Below are 24,427 nucleotides of genomic sequence, written 5' to 3'. Positions count from 1 at the left end.
AATGTTGCTGAAGAAATCCCAGTGCTGGTTAGCTTTTCTTATCCTTTTAAACAACAATCCTTTAAGGATAGACCCATTCCCTAAGAACGTACCTTTATACTAGCTAAGTATATTCCCAGGGACTACTTGCTTGTGTATCGGGAAGGATCACAAGGGATACGTGGCTTCTTAAGGTAATCACTGGTTTGTACTTATCCCTATATAGTCTGCTGAAATCAGCAAAACCATGACCCAAATGTCTGCGCTCAAACCTCAGGTGAGTACTTCATTGATTAGGTTGTTGGTGACAATATTGTTTCTTGATTGTTTATAATGTCAGTGAAATTACTGGATGATTTTGCATTATTTTTGATGAGGTTAAATGAAGTATAGTTTACATCATTGCAATAATATAGTTAATATTTTCTTCCATTCCTATGTCCCCATTTGTATGTAGATTATTTTTTGACGCTCTTTAAGCCATTACCCATCCCCACTTTCACATTTTTTGTGCATCATTCCCTCAGCAAACTCAAGATTTTCTCACGCATTTGACAACTCTGCCAACCTGTGTGTTAGAAGGTATGAGCAGTATGGGTTGTTTATTGGACTCCAGTTTTACCTTCCTCCCTCATAAGATTCCTGACTTTCATTAAATGCCTCATTAGACCACATAGGTGTGATGAGAAACCTTTGTGGAAAAAAACTAGTGTCAATAACGGCAACTTGTATTTACATAGAGAATATTCCGCAGCACTTTACCCAGGGGAAGCAAAGACAAAAAATAAATAAATAGAGAACTGATACTGAGCTGTGGTTGTGGGGGTGGGGGGGGGGGGAAGGGCGGAGAGGGAAGTGAGATTAAAAAGAATGATCAAAAGCTTGGTAGAAAAGATGGGTTTTGAGAAGGTTTTTAAAAGTAGAGAGAGAAGCAGAAGTAGACAGGTTTAAGGAGGGACTTCAGAGAGTAGGGCCAAAGTGACTGAAGGCTCTACTACCAGTGGTGGGTTGAGGCGTTGGGGGGGAGGATGCAAGAAGGCCAGAGTCATAAGACTGAAGGATGCAGAAGAGCTGTAAGGTGGAGGAGATTGCAGAGGTAGGATGGGGCATGGTAATGAAGATGAGTATTTTAAACGTAATACCTGTACAGGAAACCAGTGTAGGTCAACGAGGATGGGGGTGATAAGTGAGTGGGATTTACGACAGGATATGGTGGTTGAGTTCTAACAAGTTGGAGTTTCTGAAGGGGTTGATAGAATGGGAGGCTAGCCAAGAGGGCATTGGAGAAGTCAAACCTAGAATTGTCCTGCCACCCACTGATCTATCCATCAAGTTGAAATATTTGTAGCCTTTTTAAGCATTCATTCTAATATATAATTTTTATACCTCTGTTCCTTCCAAGTAGTTTCTATAATCTAGTAAGTTCCTTACAGCCAGCAACATTCATTACATCAGTCTGGTTTAAATTTAAACTCTGGTCCCTGCAGGCAGCTTCTTCCAATAATGGGACCAGCATTTGGTTAAATGCAAAATTTTGCTAAACATCAGGGCTGGTGACAATCCAATAGGGGAAAATTCTAATGGGTGATTTTGTTTTCCCCATGGTGCAAACATTTGAGGAGTTCTTAATAAATTCCTGTTAGGGTTAGATGTTAAAAAGCACCCCAAATGATTGCTTATTAGAATAATGTCCTTGTGTTAACCACCGCTCCATCCTGTCCCTACATGGATTTGAGTATAAGAGTAAAGACGTCTTACTACAATTATATAAGGTCCTGGTGAGACCACACCTGGAGTATTGTGCACAGTTTTGGTCTCCTTACCTAAGGAAGGATATACTTGCCATAGAGGCAGTGCAGCGAAGATTCACCAGACTGGTTCCTGGGATGGGGGGGAGGGGAGATTGCCCTGTGAGGAGAGATTGAGTAGACTAGGCCTATATTCTCTAGAGTTTAGAAGAATGAGAGATGATCTCATTGAAACATACAAAATTCTTACAGGGCTTGACAGGGTAGATGCAGGGAGAATGTTTCCCCTGGCTGGGGAGTCTAGAACCAGGGGTCACAGTCTCAGAATAAGGGGTCGGCCATTTAGGACTGAGATGAGGAGAAATTTCTTCACTCAGAGGGTGGTGAATCTTTGGAATTCTCTACCCCAGAGGGCTGTGGAGGCTCAGTCATTGAGTATATTCAAGACAGAGATCGATAGATTTTTGAATATTAAGGGAATCAAGGGATGTGTGGATAGTGCAGGAAAGTGGAGATGAGGTAGAAGATTAGCCATGATCTTATTGAATGGCGGAGCAGGCTCAAAGGGCCAAATGGACTACAACTCCTCCTATTTCTTAGGTTCTTATGTTCTTACATATAGGTGTATAATTACTACTTGCATGCATATTAATGTATTACCTCATTAATGTGTGCAAGCAATTAATTATTACGCTTTGTTTCCAGACAGTGTCAATCTTAGAACAGCGTTTAACACTGACCGAAGACAAACTCCAGGAGTGTCTGGATAATCAGCAGACTGGGCGGCAAGTGAGGACATCCTAGTTAACGAGAAAAGAATCCGAGATTTTTGGATTTTGAGCCTCTACATTTAAGCTTTGGTTGTCCTACGATATTGGATGTTAAAGATGGCATCCTCTTGAAAGTAAAAAAAGTAAGGGCTAACAGTCAGCTTTTCCTGTCTTGTGGGTTGCAGATTGCACTCGGATGTGACTGAGTTCGGGCACTGAAGCTGTAAAACAGCTGCTACCAAACCTTACCTGAGAGCTTTGTGTGTGCATGACCACCCTGCTCGATTTTCTTTTTGTATATAATATTTCTTTACATTTGACTATTTCACAGAATATGTGGAATAAATTGAACATCTGAGTGCTTCCCTATCGTGACATTCTCCTTTCCGAAATACGGATTCATTCCTTCATATGGATTATACAAGACTATACATTGCATCATATGACGTGTACAAACCTGTGTATACTCAGGCATGTAATCAAGGTGAAAGCTAAAGTGAGACTGAATGTGAATTATTTTTCATGTGATTCTCCGCAACTACTTGAAAAACCCTCACTTTGAAATTGTATGTACTGTATTCTGATTTTGTATTTACTGCCATAAAGTATTTCCTTACCCCACCACCCTTTCTTTAATGCAACTTTTATAATAACATTTTTCTCTATCATGAAATAAATTTATGTGGAAGCAGAATTTTTAAAGAAAAATATTTTCCACTTGTATTTGAATTATTGTGAGCCTCCAATTGCTAACTGATCCATGCTAATCAGCTGTGGCTCAGTGGGCAGCACTCTCACCTCTGGGTCAGAAGGTTGACCAGGGACTTGAGCACAAAATCTAGGCTGACATTCCAATGCAGTACTGAGGGAGTGCCGCACTGTCTGACTTTCGGATGAGGTGTTAAACTGAGGGCCTCTCAGGTGGGTGTAAAACATCCCATGACACTATTTCGAAGAAGAGCAAGGGAGTTCACCCCAGTGTCCTGGCTAGTATTTATCCCTGTTGTATTTCCTGCATTTTTTTTTTATTCATTCATTGGATGTGGGCATCACTGGCAAGGCCAGCATTTATTGCCCATCAGGTGTTGATGGTGAGCCGCTGCAGTCCGTGAGGTGAAGATATTCCCACAGTGCTGGAAGGGAGAGTTCCAGGATTTTGCCAGTGACAATGACGGATCGGTGATATATTTCCAAGTCCAGATGGTGTGTGACTTGGAGGGGAACTTGCAGGTGGTGATGTTTCCATGTGCCTGCTGCCGTTGTTCTTCTAGTGTTTGGGAGGTGCTGTCGAAGAAGCCTTGGCGAGTTACAAGTGACTACACTTCAAAAGTACTTAATTAATTGGTTGTAAAGTGCTTTGGGACATCCTGAAGTTGTGAAAGGTGTTATATAAATGCAAGTTCTTTCTTAAAGTCTTGCACTCCTAACATCTCCACCCTAGCCAGGTTTCACTGGCTTCCCATACCCCAGGAGATTGTTTATCATAGAATGATACAGCACTAGAGGCTGCCATTCGGCCCATCGTGCCTGTGCTGGCTCTTTGGTAGAGCTATCCAATTAGTTCCCATTCACCTGCTTTTTCACCCCATGGCCCTACAAATTTTTCCTTTTCAAGTATTTATCCAATTCCCTTTTGAAAGTTACTATAGAATCTGCTTCAACAACCCTTTCAGGCAGTGCATTCTAGATCATAACTTGCTAAGTAAAAAAGTTTCTCATCTCCCCTCTGGTTCATTTGGCAACTACCTTAAATTTGTGTCCTCGGGTTGCTGACGTTCCTGCCACTGGAAACGGTTTCTCCCCATTGACTCCATCAAAACCTCCATTAAATCTCCCCTTAACCTTCTCTGCTCCAAGGAGAACAATCCCAGCTTCTCCAGTCTCTTCATGTAATTGAAGTCCCTCATCCCATTCTAGTAAATCTCCTCTGCACCCTCACTAAGGCCTTGACATCCTTCCTAAAGTGTGGTGCCCAGAATTGGATACAATACCCACATAACCAGGACCTGACTCGACTGGAATGATTCGACAGTCAATAAGACTTTGCCAGCCAGTGGCGCAGTGGGTAGCACTCTCGCCTCAGAGTCAGAAGGTTGTGGATTCACGTCCCACTCAAGGACTTGAGCACATAAATCTAGGCTGACACTCCCAGTGCAGTGCTGAGGGAGTGCTGCACTGTCAGAGGTGCCGTCTTTCGGATGAGACGTTAAACCGAGGCCCTGTCTGCTCTCTCAGGTGGACTTAAAAGATCCCATGGCACTATTTTGAAGAGGAGCAGGGGAGTTATCCCCGGTGTCCTGGCCAATATTTATCCCTCAACCATCATTAAAAAACATTATTTGCCCATTGGTGTTTGTGGCAGCTTGCTGTGTGCAAATTGTCTGCCACGTTTCCCACATTACAATGGTGACTACACTTCAAAAGTACTTTATTGGCTGTAAAGCGCTTTGGGTCGTCCTGGGGTCGTCAAGGCGCTATATAAATGGAAGTGTTCCTCTTTGCTTTTAAAAAATTTTTTTTTTTTTAGATTATAGGAATTGGTGACATCAGCTGACACTCCTCTGAGGAAGGTTTACTTTGTCGTGAAGTTGTAAGCGTGTTCTTTATAAACACATTTACAGTTTTGGTGCAACCAGCATACAGGAGTAATTATGAACCTTAATATTTTCCCTGGAATGTCAGAACTTGGGTCATAATTAATTTAAGGAGTAGCATTTTTAGCCAGAACAGCTATCGGTATTACAAAGGCAAAATACTGCGGATGCTGGAAATCTGAAGTAAAAACGAAAAATGCTGGAATTACTCAGCGCGTCAGGCAGCATCTGCGGAGAGAGAAACAGTTAACGTTTCAGGTCGATGACCCTTCATCAGAACTGGGACAAGTTGGAGATGTAACAGGTTTTTAAGCAAGCAGAGAAGAGGGGGTGGGGTGGAAAGAACAAAAGGGAAGGTCTGTGATGGGGTGAAAGGCAGGAGATGACAAAAAGGGATGATGGTACAAGGCAAAAGGGTATGGTAATGGGACAAGTAAAGAAACAGATGGGTCTAGAGGAGGTGTAAATGGCAACAGCAGCACCTTCTGTCCAAAGAAATGGGAGCAGTGGGTATGATCTGAAATTGTTGAACTCTGAGAGTCCGGAAGGCTGTAAAGTGCCTAATCGAAAGATGAGGTGCTGTCCCTCGAGCTTCCATTGAACAGTGTAGGAGGCCAAGGACAGAGAAGTGGGAGTGGGGCAGAGAATTATAATAGCAAGCGACCAGAAGATCAGGGTCACGCTTGCGGACTGAATGGAGGTGTTCAGCAAAGCGATCACCCCGTCTGCGTTGGTCTCCCGAATGTAGAGGAGATCGCATCAGGAGCAGCGATTACAGTATACTAAATTGAAAGAAGTACAAGTTAAATCGCTTGAAGGAGTGTTTGGGGCCCTGGACAATGGGAAGGGAGGAGGTGAAAGGTGTTGCTGCATCTGCTCTTGCACGGGAAGGGGAGCGGGCATTGAGGGTGATGGAAGAGTGGACCAGGGTGTTGCGGAGGGGCCTTCGAAATGTTGAAAGGGGAGAGGAAGATGCGTTTGGTGGTGGTATGGCTATCCGTATTACCCAATTGACCAAGCAGTAACTCTTGACACACTGTGTTTATAGTATAAACAGCAAGCAAAAAAAACTGCAGATGCTGGAAATCTGAAACAAAATTCATACAATTGCTCAAAACAATTAATGGGTCTGGCAGCAATGTTCCCTTTAATCTGCGTGGCCGCGCGCCACTCTGGCACAGCCGGCTCACCGGCTTTTCAATGGGGGAAAAACACCCCCGGTATTTTGAATGGGCTGCGGAGTACCTTAAAGGGGCCACGCACCCCCCAAAAAAATTGAAGGGAACAGTGTCTGGCAGTATTCGGGGAAAGAGCAGATGAGTTAACATTTTGGGCATGGACCCTTTGTCACAGCTGTTCTTAATGTGTTCCGGTTGTTAACTGCAAAAACCACAACAGTCGCTGTGCTTCAAAAGGAATTCATCCTGTGAAGCACTTTGACACATTTCAGTTGATAAATTGCCACAAAAGCAAATATTATTTACACTGAGTCAACAGGAGGACTTGCTATTTAATAAACCGTATGACAAGAAACCCTCATTATTATTTTGCAGTTCCTAGTTTTAGATTAAGCATTGCAATCCATGACTAAAGCTTTCCTGTTTACTGAACCTGATCAATACACTCGCCAGCTTGATGTCAGATATGTTTGTTTGCAAGTCCCCCAAAAGCTAAGCTCCTGTAATGTGTGCACTGTAGTTTGATGCTTGCGTGTGGGGAGGGCATGAACTTTCCAGTCCTCTGATCCCATTTCTGCATGTCGGAACATGAGGGACGATCATAATCATAATCAACTTTATTATTGTTAGTGCACAAGTGCAGTACAACGAAATGTTCTCGGCAGCCTGTGATTTTACACCGATAAAGTGAATGGGCAGGAAATTGCAGACTTCTGGGGGGGCGGTGGTGGTGGGAGGCACAGAAGTCTGAGATTTCGAAACATAGTGGAAATAGAAATACCCGTACACAACCTTAACTTTAGTTCAAATCACATCCTGGCCTAAGGTGTGGACTTTGCAACATTTAGTCACAAGCACACACATGTGCCTTATCACAATAAGTAATCACACTCCTCTGAAGAAAGTTTAGTTTGGTCTATTTGTAGTGAATTTGCAAACGTGTCCTTTATAAACACATTTACACCCCTTGCGCATTTACATACAACATCTTATCACATCCTCAGGACATCCCAAAGCACTTCACAACTAACAAATTACTTCTCTGAAGTGCAGTCGCTGATATTTAAGCAATTTGTGCTCAGTAAGGTCCCACAAACAGTAAATGAGATAAAAGACCAGTGAGTTTGTTTTTAATTCAGGGAGGAATGTTAACAGGAGACTTCCCTGATCATCACATAGTGCCACTGGATCCTTAACAATCAGTTTAACACGTCATCTGACAGCCAACACCTCAAACAGTGCACTGCACTGTCAACCCAGATTACGCGCTTGTGTCTGTAGTGGGTTCTGAACCCACAGAGTTCTGACTCCGATGGGTGAATGCTACAGATTGAACCAAGCTGACGCCAGAAGGTAGCACATGCATTATTCTTATGTGCCAATCCAGAAGCCAAAGACCATTTTATTGTAAAATAAAAATGTTACTGACCAGCAAATAGATCTACAGAAAAAACACAAAACTTCTCCATTATATTCAGCAAAAAGAACGCCCCAAAACTTCTACCAGAACGTGAGATACAGCTCTCAACCATGGAATCCAACAGTGGAATGGAATTCTCAAAACAAGACGTGCATGTGTTAGGTTAGATAGCTGGTTGAAAGAAAGGGAGCTAAAGAGACATTGGAACAAGGCAGGCACATGGCATTAAGGGCTACTGCTCGAGTGGAGGATAAACACCAACACGGGCTGGTTGGGCCGAACGGTCTGTTCCATGTTAGGGGTTGACCTGTCGGACCAGGGTAATTGTGGAAGATATCTGCGATTTGGTTACTTGTCAGCTGTGGCTCAGTGGGTAGCACTCTTGCCTTCTAAGTCAGAAGGTTGTGGGTTCACGCCCCACTCCAGGGACTTGAGCACAAAAATCTAGGCTGACACTCCAGCGCGGTGCTGAGGGAGTGCTGCACGGACTGAGGTGCCGTCTTTCAGATGAGACGTTAAACCGTCTGCTCTCTCAAGTGGACGTAAAAGATCCCACGGGCAATATATCGAAGAGGAGCAGGGGAGTTCTCCCCGGTGTCCTGGCCAATGTTTATCCCTCAATCAACATCACAAAAACAGGTTATCCGGTCATTATCACATTGCCGATTCTGGGAGCTTGCTGTGCACAAATTGGCTGCCGCGTTTCCTACATTACAACAGTGAATACACTTCAAAAAAGTACTTCATTGGCTGTAAAGCGCTTTGGGCTGTCTGGTGGTCGTGAAAGGCGCTATATAAATGCAAGTTTTTTTTACTTGTGTAGTACAGTTGAGATTAAATTGGTCTGCGGCTGTCGCGAATCGGCATCCTATTTCACACTCTACTGGAAAAGAAAATCGGGCCCATTGTCAAATGGGCTGCCGATCCGCCATCGCCCATTTTGCGCTATACCCGAAGACCAATTTCACCCCCACTCTCTTACTGTGCAAAATAAACAGCGTTGGGGTACAGTACAACATTTTCTTGTGCAGGTAAAGGAGTAAAGAAGTCTTACTCCAATTATATAGGGCTTTGGTGAGACCACACCTGGAGTACTGTGTACAATTTTGGTCTCCTTACCTAAGGAAGGATATACTTGCCATAGAGGGAGTGCAACGAAAATTCACGAGATTGATTCCTGGGGTGGCGGGACTGTCGTATGAGAAGAGATTGAGTAAACTAGGCCTGTATTCTCTTGAATTCAGAAGAATGAGGGGATCTCATTGAAGCATACAAAATTATTATAGGGCTTGATAGGGTGGATGCTGGGAGAATGTTTCCCTTGGCTGGGGAGTCTAGAACCAGGGGCCACAGCCTCAGGATAAAGGGTAGGCCATTCAGGACTGAGATGAGAAGAAATTTCTTCACAGAGGGTGGTGAATCTTTGGAATTCTCTACCCCAGAGGGCAGTGGAGGCTCAGTCATTGAGTTTATTCAAAACAGAAGTCGATAGATTTCTGACTAGTAAGGGCATCAAGGGATATGGCGATAGGGCCAGTGAATGGAGTTGAGGCAGAAGATCAGCCATGATCTCATTGAATGGCGGAGCTGGCGCGAAGGGCCAAATGGCCTACTGCTCCTATTTCTTATGTTCTTATTTAGAAGTAAACCTTTATTCCACCTGTATTTTATTGCTTTGATGCCTCAGTAGTTCTACGCCAGAACAATGCTTCTTTTGTTTTATGCTTACCATCTTCCACAAACCAGCCATGACCCCAGTCTTCTGAAATATTTGGTGCAGCAGATGGGATGTCTCTTTCTATTCTGTTCTTTCCCCATGCACTTCAGACACTCAATGTCAATCAAGCAAAGCTTTTTTTTTTGGCAGTCTGCCTCTCCAACTTCATAGAGCTTCTGCAAAGCTATTCATAGTTTGGACAGAACTATATATCCAAATAAATAATTATACTGTCATGCAGCTTAATGCACCAAAATAGAACAGTTTCTCTTGTCCATATAAGTTTTATTTAAGAATATAGGAGCAGGAGGAGGCCATTCAGCCCCTCGAGCCTGTTACGCCATTCAATTAGATCGTGGCTAATCTGTATCTTAACTCCATCTACCCAGCTTGGTTCCGTAACCCTTAATAACCTTACCTAACAGAAATCTGTCAATCTTAGTTTAGACATTTTTAATTGACCCCCCAGCCTCAACAGCTTTTTGGGGGGGAGAGAGTTCCAGATTTCCACTACCCTTTGTGTGAAGAAGTGCTTCCTGACATCACCCCTGAATGGCCTGGCGCTAATTTTAAGTTCATGCCTCCTTGTTCTGGACTCCCGCACCAGAGGAAATAGTTTTTCTCTATTTACCCCATCAAATCCTTTAATCACCTTAAACATCCCAATTAGATCACCCCTTAATCTTCTATACTTAAGGGAATACAAGCCTAGTATGTGCGACCTGTCCTCATAATTTAACCCTTTTAGCCCCGGTATCATTTTGGTGAACTACATCAGCAATGTAACGTGCACATAGCTCAACCGCATTTCAATATGGAGAGTAAAGTCCATCAGATCAACTGTTGAATTTATTGCAAATCACCAAAGGAAACCGAAACACCCACAACAATATATACACTAACCATGTTTTTCACTGATGTATATATAAAAATTAAAATTTGTGTTATGCCCAGCATTAGCAGCGTCTTTCAAAGAGTCCCTACATTTACGTTGATGTTAATAGAGCTTTGGGTAAATTTATTTCAGGTGGCCGAAAGCCAAGTCTGCAGCCAAGACGTGGACTTCTACCACATCTTAAACTGTGCCGTCTGCAAGCCCAATTACTTCATGTGGCATTCTGAGCCAGCGGCCAGACACCAGCTAGCTGGGGAGCCATGAATAAAACTTATTGCTACTCATTAGCACTAAAGCTTAGCTCGCATATTATTGGCTGTAAGTTTATGATCTTAAAGGTAGTATAAAACCTGATGGTAATGAGTACTCTAACAGGATATAAAGCTACACGTTACCAGTTTTGTCAGTGGATCATTAATTATGGAGATAAATAAGCATGCTCTCATTTTTCATTGAAAGAATTTTGTGCCCTTTGTAGCAAAAAGTTTACTTCAAAACTAGATCAATTGGATTCTCCTCTGGTCTTTGGGAATGAGGAGAGAAGTACTAGGAATCTGAGGCAACTTATTGTTACCATAAAAGAAAGACTTGCATTTCTATAGTGCCTATTCACAACCACCGGACATCCCAAAGCACTTTACAGCCAATGAAGTACTTTTGGAGTGTGGTCACTGTTGTAATGTAGGAAACACGGCAGCCAATTGGTGCACAGCAAGCTCCCACAAACAGCAATGTGATAATGACCAGATAATTTGTTTTTGTTATGTTGACTGAGGGATAAATATTGCCCCAGGACACCAGGGATAACTTCCCCTGCTCTTTTTTGAAATAGTTTCGTGGATCTTTTATGTTCACCTGAGAGGGCAGACGGGGCCTCGGTTCAACGTCTCATCCGAAAGACGGCACCTCCGACAGTGCAGCACTCCCTCAGCACTGCACTGGGAGTGTCAGCCTAGCTTTATGTGCTCAAGTCCCTGGAGTGGGACTTGAACCCACAACCTTTTGACTCGGAGGCGAGGGTGCTGCCCACTGAGCCACGGCTGACAGACCACGGTCAAGGTCATCCAGCATTTTTCTGAAGAGATTATGCTAGGCAACTGTAGACATCTTTAGGATTAGACATTTCCATATTAAATCATCTTAACGCAGGGGTCAAGGCGGGATACCTCATTACTAATAAGAATTCACCAATCAGGATTTTCTCAGATATTTTTAAAGGGCTTATTATTGATGCAAGGACAATTTTGTCATTGAGGTGAAACCAGTACAGTTAGAAAGAAAGAACTTGCATTTATATAGTGCCTTTTACATCGTTAGGACGTCCCAAAGTGCTTTACAGCCAATTAATTACTTTTTGAAGCATAGTTACTTTTATGATGCAGACAAACACAGCAGCCAATTTGCAAAGCTTCACGATCAGCAGTGAGATAAATGACCTTGGTTGAGGGATAAATGTTGCCCAGGACACCAGGCGAACACTCCTGTTCTTTGAATAGTGCCACAGGATCTTTTATGTCCACCTGAGTAGGCAGACTGGGTTTTGGTTTACCTTCTCATCTGAAAGACAACACCTCCAATTATAAAGTACTCCCTCAGTATCAGCCCAGATTATGTACCCAAGTCCTGGAATAAAGAAAGAAAGAAAAACCTTGCTTTTATGAATCGCCTTTCACGGTCTCAGGACACCCAATACACTTTACAGCCAATGAAGAACTTCTGAAGTGTAGTCACTGTTATAATGTAAGAAACACAGCAGCCAATTTGTGCACAGCAAGCTCCTGCAAACAGCTATGAGATGATGACCAGATAATCTGTTTTTTAGTGATGTTGGTTGAGGGATAAATATTGGCCCCAGGAAACCAGGCTCTTTTACGTCCACCTGAGAGAGCAGATGGGGCCTCGGTTTAGCGTCTCATCCGAAAGACGGCACCTCCGACGGTGCAGCACCCCCTCGGTGTCTCTCCAAGTGCCCCAGAGACACTCCCTCCCTGGAGCGTCTCTGGAGGACTTGGACCCACAACCTTCTGTCTCACAGGAAAGATTGCTAGCTCTGAGCCAAGCTGGCAGATTATGGAATCAAGCCAATCGGAATTTGAGGAGGATAAGAACACCTTGATTCAACCAGACTCCATCTGTAGTACAATGACAACAACAACTTGCATTTATATAGCGCCTTTTACTTAGTAAAATGTCCCAAGGCGCTTCACAGGAGTATTATAAGACAAAAAATCTGACACCGAGCCACATAAGGATAAATTAGGGCAGGTGACCAAAAGCTTGGACAAAGAGGTAGGTTTTAAGCAGCGTCTTAAAGGAGGAAAGAGAGGCGGAGAGGTTCAGGGAGGGAACTCCAGAGCTTAGAGCCTCGGCAACAAAAGGCAGACCACCAATGGTTGAGCGATTATAATCAGGGATACTCAAGAGGGCAGAAATCTTGGGGGATTATGGGGCTGGAGGAAGTTACAGAGATAGGGAGGGGCGAGGCCATGGAGGGATTTGAAAACATGGATGAAAATTTTGAAATTGAGGCGTTGCTTAACCGGGAGCCAATGTAGGTCAGCAAGCACAGGGGTGATGGGTGAACGGGACTTGGTGCGAGTTAGGACATGGGCAGCCGAGTTTTGGATGACCTCAAGTTTATGTAGGGTGGAATGTGGGAGGCCAGCCAGGAGTGCTTTAGAATAGTCAAGTCTAGAGGTAACAAAGGCATGGATGAGGGTTTCAGCAGCGGATGAGCTGAGGCAAGGGCGGAGACGGGCGATGTTACGAAGGTGGAAATAGGCAGTCTTTGTTATACTGTGGATATGTGGGTCAAATATGACACCAAGCTTGCGAACAGTGTGGTTCAGCCTCAGACAGATGTTAGGGAGAGGGATGGAGTCAGTGGCTAGGGAACGGAGTTTGTGACAGGGACCGAAAACAATGGCTTCGGTCTTCCCAATATCTAACTGGAGAACATTTCTGCTCATCCACAACTGGATGTCGGACAAGCAGTCTGACAATTTAGAGACCGTGGAGGGGTTGAGAGAAGTGGTGAGGTAGAGCTGGGTGTCATCAGCATACATGCTGTTGTGTGCAGTTTTGGTCGCCTTATCTGAGGAAGGATGTTCTTGCCATGGAGGGAGTGCAGCGAAGATTCACCAGGCTGATACCTGGGATGGCAGGAATGACGTATGAGGAGAGATTGGGTCGATTAGGCTTATATTCGCTAGAGTTTAGAAGAATGAGAGGGGATCTCATTGAAACTTATAAAATTCTAACAGAACTAGATAGGCTAGATGCAAGAAGGATGTTCCCGATGGCGGGGGAGTCCAGAACCAGGAGTCACAGTCTAAGGATAAGGGGTAAGCCATTTAGGACTGAGATGAGGAGGAATTTCTTCACCCAGAGAGTGGTGAACCTGTGGAATTCTCTACCACAGAAGGCAGTTGAGGCCAATTCATTAAATATATTCAAGAAGGAGTTGGATATATTTCTTGAGGTTAAAGGCATATGGGGAGAAAGCAGGGACAGGGTACTGAATTTGGATGATCAGCCATGATCTCATTAAATGGCAGAGCGGGCTCGAGGGGCCGAATGGCCTATTCCTGCTCCTATTCTTTTATGTTTCTATGCGGAAACTGACGCTGTGTTTTTGGATGATGTCGCCAAGGGGCAGCATGTAGATGAGAAATTGGAGGGAGCTAAGGCTAGATCCTTGATGTAGAGTAAAATACAGCTAAAATTCATGCATGTAGACTACGCTAAACGGGTCTCATCTCAAAAGTGACGTAGGAACGGATTCAGATCTATAAACCTTTTGGAAATGTCTGTTGGCCTTGAAATTCTCACAGAATTCCTTGGCAGATATTCATAGAATCATTGCATTCAGAATGCCCGCAGATTTTATGCTTTGTGGATCGTCTCTGTGAGAAAGTCCCAAGTACAATGGGCAAGAGGTTGGTGAACACCCTCCTGCGTTTAGAAAGAAAATGTGTAACCCTGTACTGGCTTAAACAAAAGACGCCCACCATCAAAGTTTACCTAAAACTCTTCCGAGAAGCATTAGTTGTGAATAAAGGAACATTCATTCTGTATCTCCTCCATCTTTTCAGGAATTCCAAATATTCTAAGGTTATTTCTCCAACAATGGTTATCCAGGTCTTTGATCAACAGAGCCTGTCCTCTGCTTCTCAAATGCTGCTCCAACGCATTAATTCAACCCCCTCATTCACTTTTATCTACCTATGCTGAAGTTGTTTCCAGCACCTTCACAATCTCAGTCTTAGGCAGGACACGGTTTATGTTGGGGAAGGGAGAGGGTTCTTTGTACCCAGTGAGAACTTTCGGCTTTCAGATGAACTGTAAAAAAAGATCCCAAGGCGCTATTTCGAAGAGGAGCAGGTGAGTTCTCCCTGGTTCTGTAGAAGGGTTTCGACCTGAAACGTTGACTCTATTTCTCTCTCCATGGATGTTGCCTGGCCTGCTGAGTTTTTCCAATGTTTTCTGTTGTTATTTTGAGTTCTCCCTGGTCTCTTGACCCAATATTTATCCCTCAACTAACATCACTAAAAACAGATTATCTGGTCATTTATCTCATTGCTGTTTGTGGGACCTTGCTGTGCGCAAATTGGCTGCCTCGTTTCCTACATTGCAACAGTGACTACATTTCAAAGGAGCTTAATTGGCCGTATTGCACTTTGGGACGTCCTCAGGTCGTGAAAGGCGCTATATAAATGCAAGTCTTTCTTTCTTTCAAACCCTGCCCCATGGCCCATAACAATGTTCCTTGTTTCCAACATAGGCAAATGAAGGGACATACACCGTACAATGTCATCCCATTATTTGCACTTTTAAATAATATGTATATTCGACCAGACCTATAAACTTGCCCAGCATCACTTGCAGCCGGTAATCTCGCAAGTGACGTCGAGTGGCAGGATTATCAATGTAACTGAAGAGGAAGTTTAGCCCCCTCATCCCCAGTATCACTCCTTAGCAGAGACATTCAACTTGGGCCTTCAGATAGCCATCATACAGTAGGAGGGGTGCAAGAGGAGTTCATGAGAATGGAAGAAAGGCAGGTTTGCACCTCAGGGAGTCTGGTGCCACTGCCCAGCAACCAGGTTTCCCAAGCCAGGCACAGCAACAACAACTTGCATTTATATAGCACCTTTGAAGTAGTCAAACGTCCCAAGGTGCTTCACAGGTGCATTATCAAACAAAATTTGACATCAAGCCGCACAAGGAGATAGTAGGACAGGTGACCAAAAGCTTGGTCAAGGGGAGCTTGGTTTTAAGGAGCATCTTAAAGGAGGACAGAGAGAGGCGGAGAGGTTTAGGGAGGGAACTCCACAGCTTAGGGCCCAGGCAGCTGAAGGCGCGGCCGCCGATGGTGGAGCGAGGGAAATCGGGGATGCTCAAGAGGCCAGAATTGGTAGAAGCGCAGAGACCTCGGAGGGTTGTAGGGCTGGAGGAGGTTACAGAGATAGGGAGGGGGGCGAGGCCATGGAGGGATTTGAAAACGAGGATGAGAGTTTTTAAATTGAGGCGTTGCCGGACTGGGAGTCAATGTAGGTCAGCAAGCACAGGGGTGACGGATGAACAGGACTTGGTGCGAGTTGGGATACAGGCAGCAGAGTTTTGGTTGAGCTCAAGTTTCGGGAGGTCGGCCAGGAGAGCATTGGAATAGTCAAGCCTAGAGATAAGAAAGGCATGGATGAGGGTTTCAGCAGCAGATGAGCTGATATATATATCTTACATAATCTCTGCGAGTCTGAATAGTCCAAATGACTCATAACTATTGAATAAAAGTGCCAACATTCTCTAACAGCATACCAGCTGCAACTACAGGTACAACATGAATGCAACACTTGTAAAAGATGAGTCACTGTTGAGAACTCTGTGTCTCTCTGTCTGCAGCAATATGATATACTTCTATAGGATGAGAAGAGGCGTCCTCTCAGAAATTAAATGGGGATGAGCAAAATCTAATGAAGGCAAAAATGCAATGAACACAAAGAAAGCTAAGAATTATGATTCAAGTTAGAAGCTACAGTTCACAATACACTCGACAAGTTCTTTTTATTATTCCTACTTAAAAATCACCTTGACATTTCATAGAACTATGGAATGTTACAGAAACAGGCCATTCGGCCCATCGAGCCTGGACTAGTGTGTGCTTCTCCACATAAACCTTCTAGTCTAATCCCACTCTCCTGCTTGATCCCCATACCGTAAAGCAGCTAGGCAATTTGTAAGCGAATTTATAGATCCTATTTCAACAATGGATCCTTCCCCCCCCCCTCCACTCTAAATTTCTTCCTTTACCTCCCGTTCCTGAAGGTAACGACTCGGGCTGAAGTTATATTCCTTAGGCTAGTCAACTGCGAGGCCTTCACAGTCAAACATACCCATGTCCTCACCCAACCTCAAACACATGTGCCTTTCCAGGGAGAGGCGTGAAATGGTAATCTAGACGAGCAACCATGGCAAACATTTCCTTCCATAACCTGGATACAGTGAGGCCAGGCTTAGTGACATGAATCAGTCATTCATGAAAGAAAGACTTATGAAATAATACTGAGCGGCCTACGGGTGGCGCTGTCCAGGGAGAGTATAAATACTCGGGCACGGGCCCAGCTTGCGCAGGACATTCTTAACAGGAACTAGTGAAGGACACAACTAGACCTCCATGTTGTAAAACAGTTGATTAAAGCTTTGTTTAACGCTTAGACCAAGTGCCTAGTAGTTTTCTTACATCACTTAGTGTCGCCAATGTTGATCCAGCGGAGGTCGGCTATGTCAGCACAGGCAGTGTGTTAAACCTGGAACCTTTCTCAACTTACTGCCGTACCACACGATGCGTTAATCCACAGGGCAACGTGCTGGCATTTTTTAATGCTGATGAGAAACTGGGAGTAATTGGTGCTTGACCCGCTGAAACAAACCTGGATCGAACGAAAGCTCTTTCATCTTATATGAACAAAGTGGACATTATTTCACGTTATAGCTGATGAGTGTCAAAAATAAAGGTTGCTCTCCTTAGAGCAGAGAAGGCTAAGAGGAGATTTGATAGAGGTGTTTAAAATCATCAAGGGTTTAGATAGCGTAAATAAAGAGAAACTGTTTCCAATGGCTGAAAGGTCGATAACCAGAGGGCACAGATTTAAGGTGATTGGCAAAAGGCCCAGAGACAACATGAGGAAAAACTTTTTTATGCAACGAGTGGTTCGGATTTGGAATGCGCTGCCTGATAGAGCGGTGGATACAGATTCAATAGTAGCCTTCAAAAGGGAATTGGATAAATACTTGAAGGAGAAAAAATTGCAGAGATATGGGAAAAGAGCGGGGGAGTGGGACTGACTGGATTGCTCTTCGAAAGAGCCGGCCCAGACTCAATGGGCCGAATGGCCTCCTTCTGTGCTGTACTATTCCATGATTCTATAATTCTATGTATTAGCGAGAGTTACATAGAATTTACAGCACAGAAACTAGCCATTTGGCCCAACAGGTCTATGCCGGTGTTTATGCTCCACACGAGCCTCCTCACACCTTACTTCATCTCACCCTATCTGCATATCCTTCTACTCCTTTCTCCCTCATGTGCTTATCTAGCTTCATAAAAACATAAGAAATTGGAGCAGGAGCAGGCCATTCGGCCCCTCGAGCCTGCTCCGCCATTTAATGAGATCATGACTGATCCGATTTTGGCCTCAACTTCACTTTCCTGCCCACGCCCCATAACCCTGGACTCCCCTGTTGCTCAAAAATCTGTCTATCTCAGCCTTGAATATATTCAATGACTCCGCCTCCACAGCTCTCCGGGGTAGAGAATTCCAAAGATTCACGACCCTCTGAGAGAAGAAATTCCTCCTCATCTCCGTCTTAAATGGGCGACCCCTTATTCTGAGACAATGCCCCCTCATTCTAGATTCTCCCATGAGGGGAAACATCCTCTTGGCAACTACCCTGTCCAGTCCCCTCAGTATCTTATATGTTTCAATAAGATCACCTCTCATTCTTTTAAACTCCAATGAGTATAGGACCAACCTGCTCAACCTTTCCTCATAAGACAACCCTTCCATCCTCACCAACGCCCTGTACAGTTGTAGCAAGACTTCCCTACTTTTATACTCCATCCCCCTTGAAATAAAGGCCAACATTCCATTTGCCTTCCTAATTACTTGCTGCACCTGCATGTTAACTTTTTGTGCTTCATGTACAAGGGCCCCCAGATCCCTCTGTATCACAACATTTTGTAGTCTTTCTCCATTTAAATAATATTTTTCTTTTCTATTCTTCCTACCAAAGTGGATAACTTCACATTTTCCCACATTATACTCCACCTGCCAAATTCTTGCCCACTCACTTAACCTATCTGTATCCCTTTGCAGACTCTCGTGTCCTCCTCACAACTTGCTTTCCCTTAAATGCACCTCAACCACTCCCTGTGGCAGAAAGTTCCACATTCTAACCACTCTCTGGGTATTGAAGTTTCTCCTGAATTCTTTATTGGATTTATCAGTGACTATCTTATATTTATGGCCCCTAGCTTTGAACTCCCCCAGTTACAGCAGGAGATTAGGAGACCCCTGGGGAAATTCATGGCCCATCTGCTTTTCTCATCGATGGACAATGCAATGATGTTTTCATAACCAGGAGAGTGTGACCTACCATCTGAGGACTACAGTCTCCTGCCTATAGAAGGCTCAATTTGCCATGAGCAACACCAGCAAACAAAAAGCAGTACGGCCAGTTTTTTGCGTACAGGAGATGCTTCACTCCAAGGCGCAGAGCAGAAGAAAAAGGGCAGGCAAGCCATAAACTCCAGGTCTTTGCCCCCTTTGCGTTGCCCAGGGAATTCCTGAGATCCTCCAAGGTGGGATTAGGGGGGAGGGGGTTGGTGTCAGAGCAGTTATGGTCCAAGAAGTTGTAGTCCTGTTCATGAGATGGGATGAAGCAAAAATAGCTCTCCTCCCTCATTTTCCTCTCTAAACCCCAATGACACACCCATTTTAAGAGGTGTCCGGATGTCTTAGACCCTCTTTCCAGTCCCTCTCAGATCAGGGCATCTGAGCAAGGCAGGCAACAAGATGAGGGAGCCCCAAAAACGATGAATCACCATCATTCGGCCTGGAGGCCCCTAGCCAAGCTGATCCAGTACAGCTATGAACCTGGCATCTGCCCAACAATGTGGAGGATTGCCAAGGTATGTCCTATCAACAAATAAACAGGATATACCTAACCCAGCCAATGGCTGCCCTATCAGACTCTTCCCAATCATCAGCAGAGTGATGGAAGGAGTCATCAATAGTGCCATCAAGCAACACCTGCTCACCGATGCTCAGTTCGGGTTCTATCAAACCTCATCACAGCTTTGATCCAGACAAAGGAAACAAGCTGAGCGCCAGAGGAGAGGTGAGAGTATTTGCCTTCAACATCGAGGCAGCATTCTCCTGAGTGCGGCACCAAGGAGCTCTGGCAAAACTGAGATCAATGGAAGTCATGGGGAAAACTGTCCAGTGGCTGGAGTCTTAGCTGCTACAAAGCAAGATAGTTGAGGTTATTGCAAAGCAATCCTCGCTCCAGAACATGGCTGCATGGGCTCCTTAAGGAAGCATCCTCAAACCCACCCATTTTCAGCTGTTTCTTCAATAATCTTCCTTCTGTTATAACGTCAAGAGGCAGGCTGTTCACTGACGATTTCACGGTGTTCATCTTCATTCATAACTCCTCCAATAATGAAGCAGCAGAACTTGGATAACATCCGGGGTGGGCTGACAGAGGCAGGTAACATTCATGGCAGGTAATGGCCACCTCAAACAAGAGAAAGCCCAGCCATCTCCTCCTGACCTTCAAGCTGATAGACGCTGAAGTCTGCTTCTACAGTAACTTAGTACCCGACCTTAGTGTTAGGCAGCACCTTCAAGAGAGCAAGAGAGAAAAAGGGGACAACATTGGAAAGAAAAGTAATTTGAGGTCATTCACATGTTAGAGTGATCCAGGAACAGAATACATTCATTGGGAACAATCGCATAAAGGAACAGCCTCCTTTAAAACAATAGGACTACCTGGGACACATAGAGAATGTAAATTATGCAAGTACGGTAGTTAGTTTAGGCAGTGTGCATACAAACTAAAGGACACCGTGCTAAATGACCATGTCTCAAGTCAAACTAGAAATTAGATTTGTTTTTCCCCCCTGTGGACTAGTGATTATAAAGAGGCTCTGCAAAATCTCTTAATGATACGTTAATTCACTTCTCTAAGAAAAAGGATCAGAGCATGAATTTTTTGGATGAAACATTAAACCGATGTCCCATCTGCACTTTCGGGTGGACATAAAAGATCCAAATGGCACTATTTCGAAGAAGAGCAGGGGGGGGTTCTCCCTGGTGTCCTGGCCAATATTTATCCCTCAACCATCTTCACTAAAATAGATTATCCGATCATTATTACATTGCCTGTCCCACCCTATGCCAAAGGGGCATTCCCAGGCTTCCCAGTGCACGTCCTGATAGGCCCGATGAAACGATACCTGCAGAGACTTATGGGCCTAGTGAAGGCTCCAACACCGTACTCAAGTAAGGCCAGAGATTTGAGCACATAATCTAGGCTGACACTTCATTGCAGTATTGAGGGAGTGCTGCACTGTCGGAGGTGCCGTCTTTCGGATGAGACGTTAAACCGAGGCCCCGTCTGCCCTCTCAGGTGGACGTAAAAGATCCCATGGCACTATTTTGAAGAAGAGCAGGGGAGTTATCCCCGGTGTACTGGTCAATATTTGTCCCTCAATTAACATCACTAACACAGATTATCTGGTCATTATCACATTGCTGTTTATGGGAGCTTGCTGTGCGCAAATTGGCTGCCGCGTTTCCTACATTACAACAGTGACTGCACTTTATAAAGTACTTCATTGGCTGTAGAGTCACTTTGGGATGTTCTGAGGTCGTGAAAAGCATTATGTAAATGCAAGTCTTTCTTTCTACACAAGAAAGTAAGTGGGGGCAAGGCTGCAGGGAGAGAAAGCCCCTACATGCTCTTCCTTCATGGGAAAACCTCAGGGTTGCTCGTGGCATTTCCCTGGGCCTACCGCCCCACCTTCCCCACGTCAGCCCCAGTTAAACAGCAACAATTAGCACAGTGGGAAAACCCGTCAGGAACCCAAGCCCTCCCCATACCCCAGTCCCCCTGCACCCATCACCTTTTCATGCAGCAGGCAGGGTAGGAATGGGCAGTGGCGGTCTTGCTGTGAGATAAAAGGCCAATCAAAGTCAAGGCAGTAAGGCACCCCAATGCTCACTGACCTACACTGGCTCCCAGTCCAGCAACACTTCAATTTTAAAAATCTCATCCTTGTTTTCAAATCTATCCATGACCTCACCCCTCCCTATCTCTGTAATCTCCTCCAGCCCCTCAACCCTCCGTAATCTGTGCACGCCTCCAATTCTCCTCCACCATTGGCGGCCATGCCATCAGCTGCCTAGGCCCTAAGCTCTGGAATTCCTTCCCTAAACCTTTCCACCTCTCTGCCTCTCTCTCCTCCTTTAAGAGGCTCCTTAAAACCTACCTCTTTGACCTCTGTCCTACTATCTCCTTGTGTGGCTCGGTGTCAAATTTTGTTTGCTAAAAATCACTGCTGCGAAGCGCCCTGGGACGTTTTACTATGTTAAAGGCACTTCAGAAATGCACATTGTTGTTGGTAGCATATCTCCTTGAAAGACAGACAATCCACTGAATAAATGAGCAGGAGATTGGTCGTTTGAGGTGAGACACTGTGGTGTTATGTCTAATTATCTCCCATATCTTCCAGGTTGGGAAACCAATCTGTTGAGAGGCCATCAAGACATCTCAGAATCTAGGAGAAATTTAGGAACATGAGAACATAAGAAATAGGAGCAGGAGTCGGCCATACGGCCCTTCGAGCCTGCTCCGCCATTCAATAAGATCATGGCTGATCTTCGGCCTCATCTCCACTTTCCTGCATTATTCCCAAAATCCTTTGATTCGCTTAGTGCCCAAAAATCTATCGATCTCAGCCTTGAATATACTCATCGACTGAACATCCACAACCCTCTGGGGTAGAGAATTGCAAAGATTCACATCCCTCTGAGTGAATAAATTTCTCCTCATCTCAGTCCTAAATGATCCTGAGACTATGCCCCCTAGTTTTAGACTCTCCAGCCAGGGGAAAGCCCTGTAAGAATTTTATACGTTTCAATGAGATCACCTCCAATTTTTCTAAACTCCAGAGAGTATCAGCCCATTCTACTCAATCTCTCCTCATAGGACAACCCTCTCATCCCAGGAATCTAGTGCAGATTTATACTGCATGCTTTGGGAACTCATACAGGTGTGAGATGGCATTCTGGAGTGTGTCTTACACCTCAAGACTTTGGTGCACTCGGTAGCCGCCTGAACTATATACTGCTACTTCTGTGTTGCTGTGCACTCAAAAAACTCTTTGCATCAATGCAGTTCTGGCAATATAAATGCAGCCTTAGTCTCCTGCTGAGGTCTGAATCCTGCCCATGACCAAAGGAGCTGGACTCTCATACTTGTGCAGAGTCATTCTCTGAAGGGATGTGTACAAAGGAGCACTTTATAACAACAACTTGCATTCGTATAGCACCTTTAACATAGTAAAACGTCAAGGAGATATTAGGACAGGTGACCAAAAGCTTGGTCAAAGAGGTAGGTTTTAAGGAGCGTCTTAAAGGAGGATGGAGAGGTAGAGAGGCTTTAGGAGGGAATTCTGAAGCTTAGGGCCGAGGCGGCTAAAGGCACGGCTGCCAATGAAAGCTTTGACTGCTCATTCTCGTGGGCAATCATGTAAAGCATTGATAATATAGCAGGGGGATTTTCCTAAATGATTGGGTGATTGGGCAGATGCATGGCAAATGCAGTATAATGTGGATAAATGCGAGGTTATCCACTTCGGTCGCAAAAACAGGAAGACAGATTATTATCTGAACGGCAATAGATTGGGAAAAGGGGAAGTGCAACGAGATCTGGGTGTCCTTGTGCACCAGTCGCTGAAGGTAAGCATGCAGGTGCAGCAGGCGGTTAAGAAGGCAAATGGTATGTTGGCTTGCATAGCGAGAGGATTCGAGTACAGGAGCAAGGATGTCTTGCTGCAGTTTTACAGGGCCTTGGTGAGCCCACACCTTGAATATTGTGTGCAGTTTTGATTGCCTTATCTGAGGAAGGATGTTCTTGCCATGGAGAGAGTGCAGCGAAGATTCACCAGACTGATACCTGGGATGGCAGGAATGACGTATGAGGAGAGATTGGGTCAAATGGGCTTATACTCACGAGTTTAGAAGAATGAGAGGGGATCTCATTGAAACTTATAAAATTCTAACAGGACTAGACAGACTAGATGCAGGAAGGATGTTCCCGATGGCGGGGGAGTCCAGAACCAGGGGTCACAGTCTAAGGATAAGGGGTAAGCCATTTAGGACAGAGAGGAAGAGGAATTTCTTCACCCAGAGAGTGATGAACCTGTGGAATTCTCTACCACAGAAGGCAGTTGAGGCCAATTCATTAAATAAATTCAAGAAGGAGTTAGATATATTTCTTCAGGCTAAAGGGATCAAGGGATATGGGGAGAAAGCAGGGACAGGGTACTGAATTTGGATGATCAGCCATGATCTCATTAAATGGAGGAGCAGGCTCGAGGGGCTGAATGGCCTACTCCTGCTCCTATCTTCTATGTTTCTATGTTTCTAAATGAAGGCCCGTCCATTGCTTAGGTCCATTTTGTTTTCTTATGTAAGTTGATTCACCAATTTCTCGTTTCCCCGAAGAGTGCTAACCCTTCCTTAGGCATGGCCCCTCAGTAGCCAGGCACCCTCTAGTACCTGACAACATTCATGTGTGAGCCCTGGCAGTGAGTGTTGGCAGGCCATTTGACCACAGGAGACATCACAACCAAGCCTGATCCGGTCCCCACTCAATATCTACACCTGCTCATACTTCCAGCTTGGTGTCCCTGGATAGCGATCAGGCAGATTTTCCCCTCTCTAATCCAGGGGGACAATTGTGGCCAATTACCACAAACAGCACTGTGATAATGACCAGATAATCTGTTTTTTAGTGATGTTGGTTGAGGGATAAATATTGGCCAGGACTCCCCTGCT

At 44.7% G+C, this 24,427-nt stretch overlaps 1 protein-coding gene across 8 annotated transcripts in view; it reads left to right on the top strand.

The window, feature by feature from the left end:
- Positions 1-10,580, top strand: part of poc1b (POC1 centriolar protein B) — a 101,018-nt gene extending 90,438 nt beyond the window's left edge. For 3 of the 8 annotated variants that reach the window (XM_086009480.1, XM_086009482.1, XM_086009477.1), the window contains 2 exons: positions 507-561; positions 2,433-3,207. In XM_086009480.1, the coding sequence (XP_085865606.1) occupies positions 507-561; positions 2,433-2,497 (120 nt within the window). In that variant the 3' untranslated portion in view covers positions 2,498-3,207. Of the gene's footprint in view, positions 1-506; positions 562-2,432; positions 3,208-10,433 lie in introns of those variants that run through there. The other 5 variants (XM_086009483.1, XM_086009478.1, XR_015081449.1 and 2 more) reach the window with 4 other exon arrangements.
- The last annotated feature ends 13,847 nt before the right edge of the window (positions 10,581-24,427 follow it).

Source organism: Somniosus microcephalus, chromosome 16 (genome assembly GCF_052327205.1).
Source record: "Somniosus microcephalus isolate GS21.2 chromosome 16, FLI_Smic_1.0, whole genome shotgun sequence".
Taxonomy (NCBI): domain Eukaryota; kingdom Metazoa; phylum Chordata; class Chondrichthyes; order Squaliformes; family Somniosidae; genus Somniosus; species Somniosus microcephalus.
This window is presented reverse-complemented; position numbering and strand designations above follow the sequence as displayed.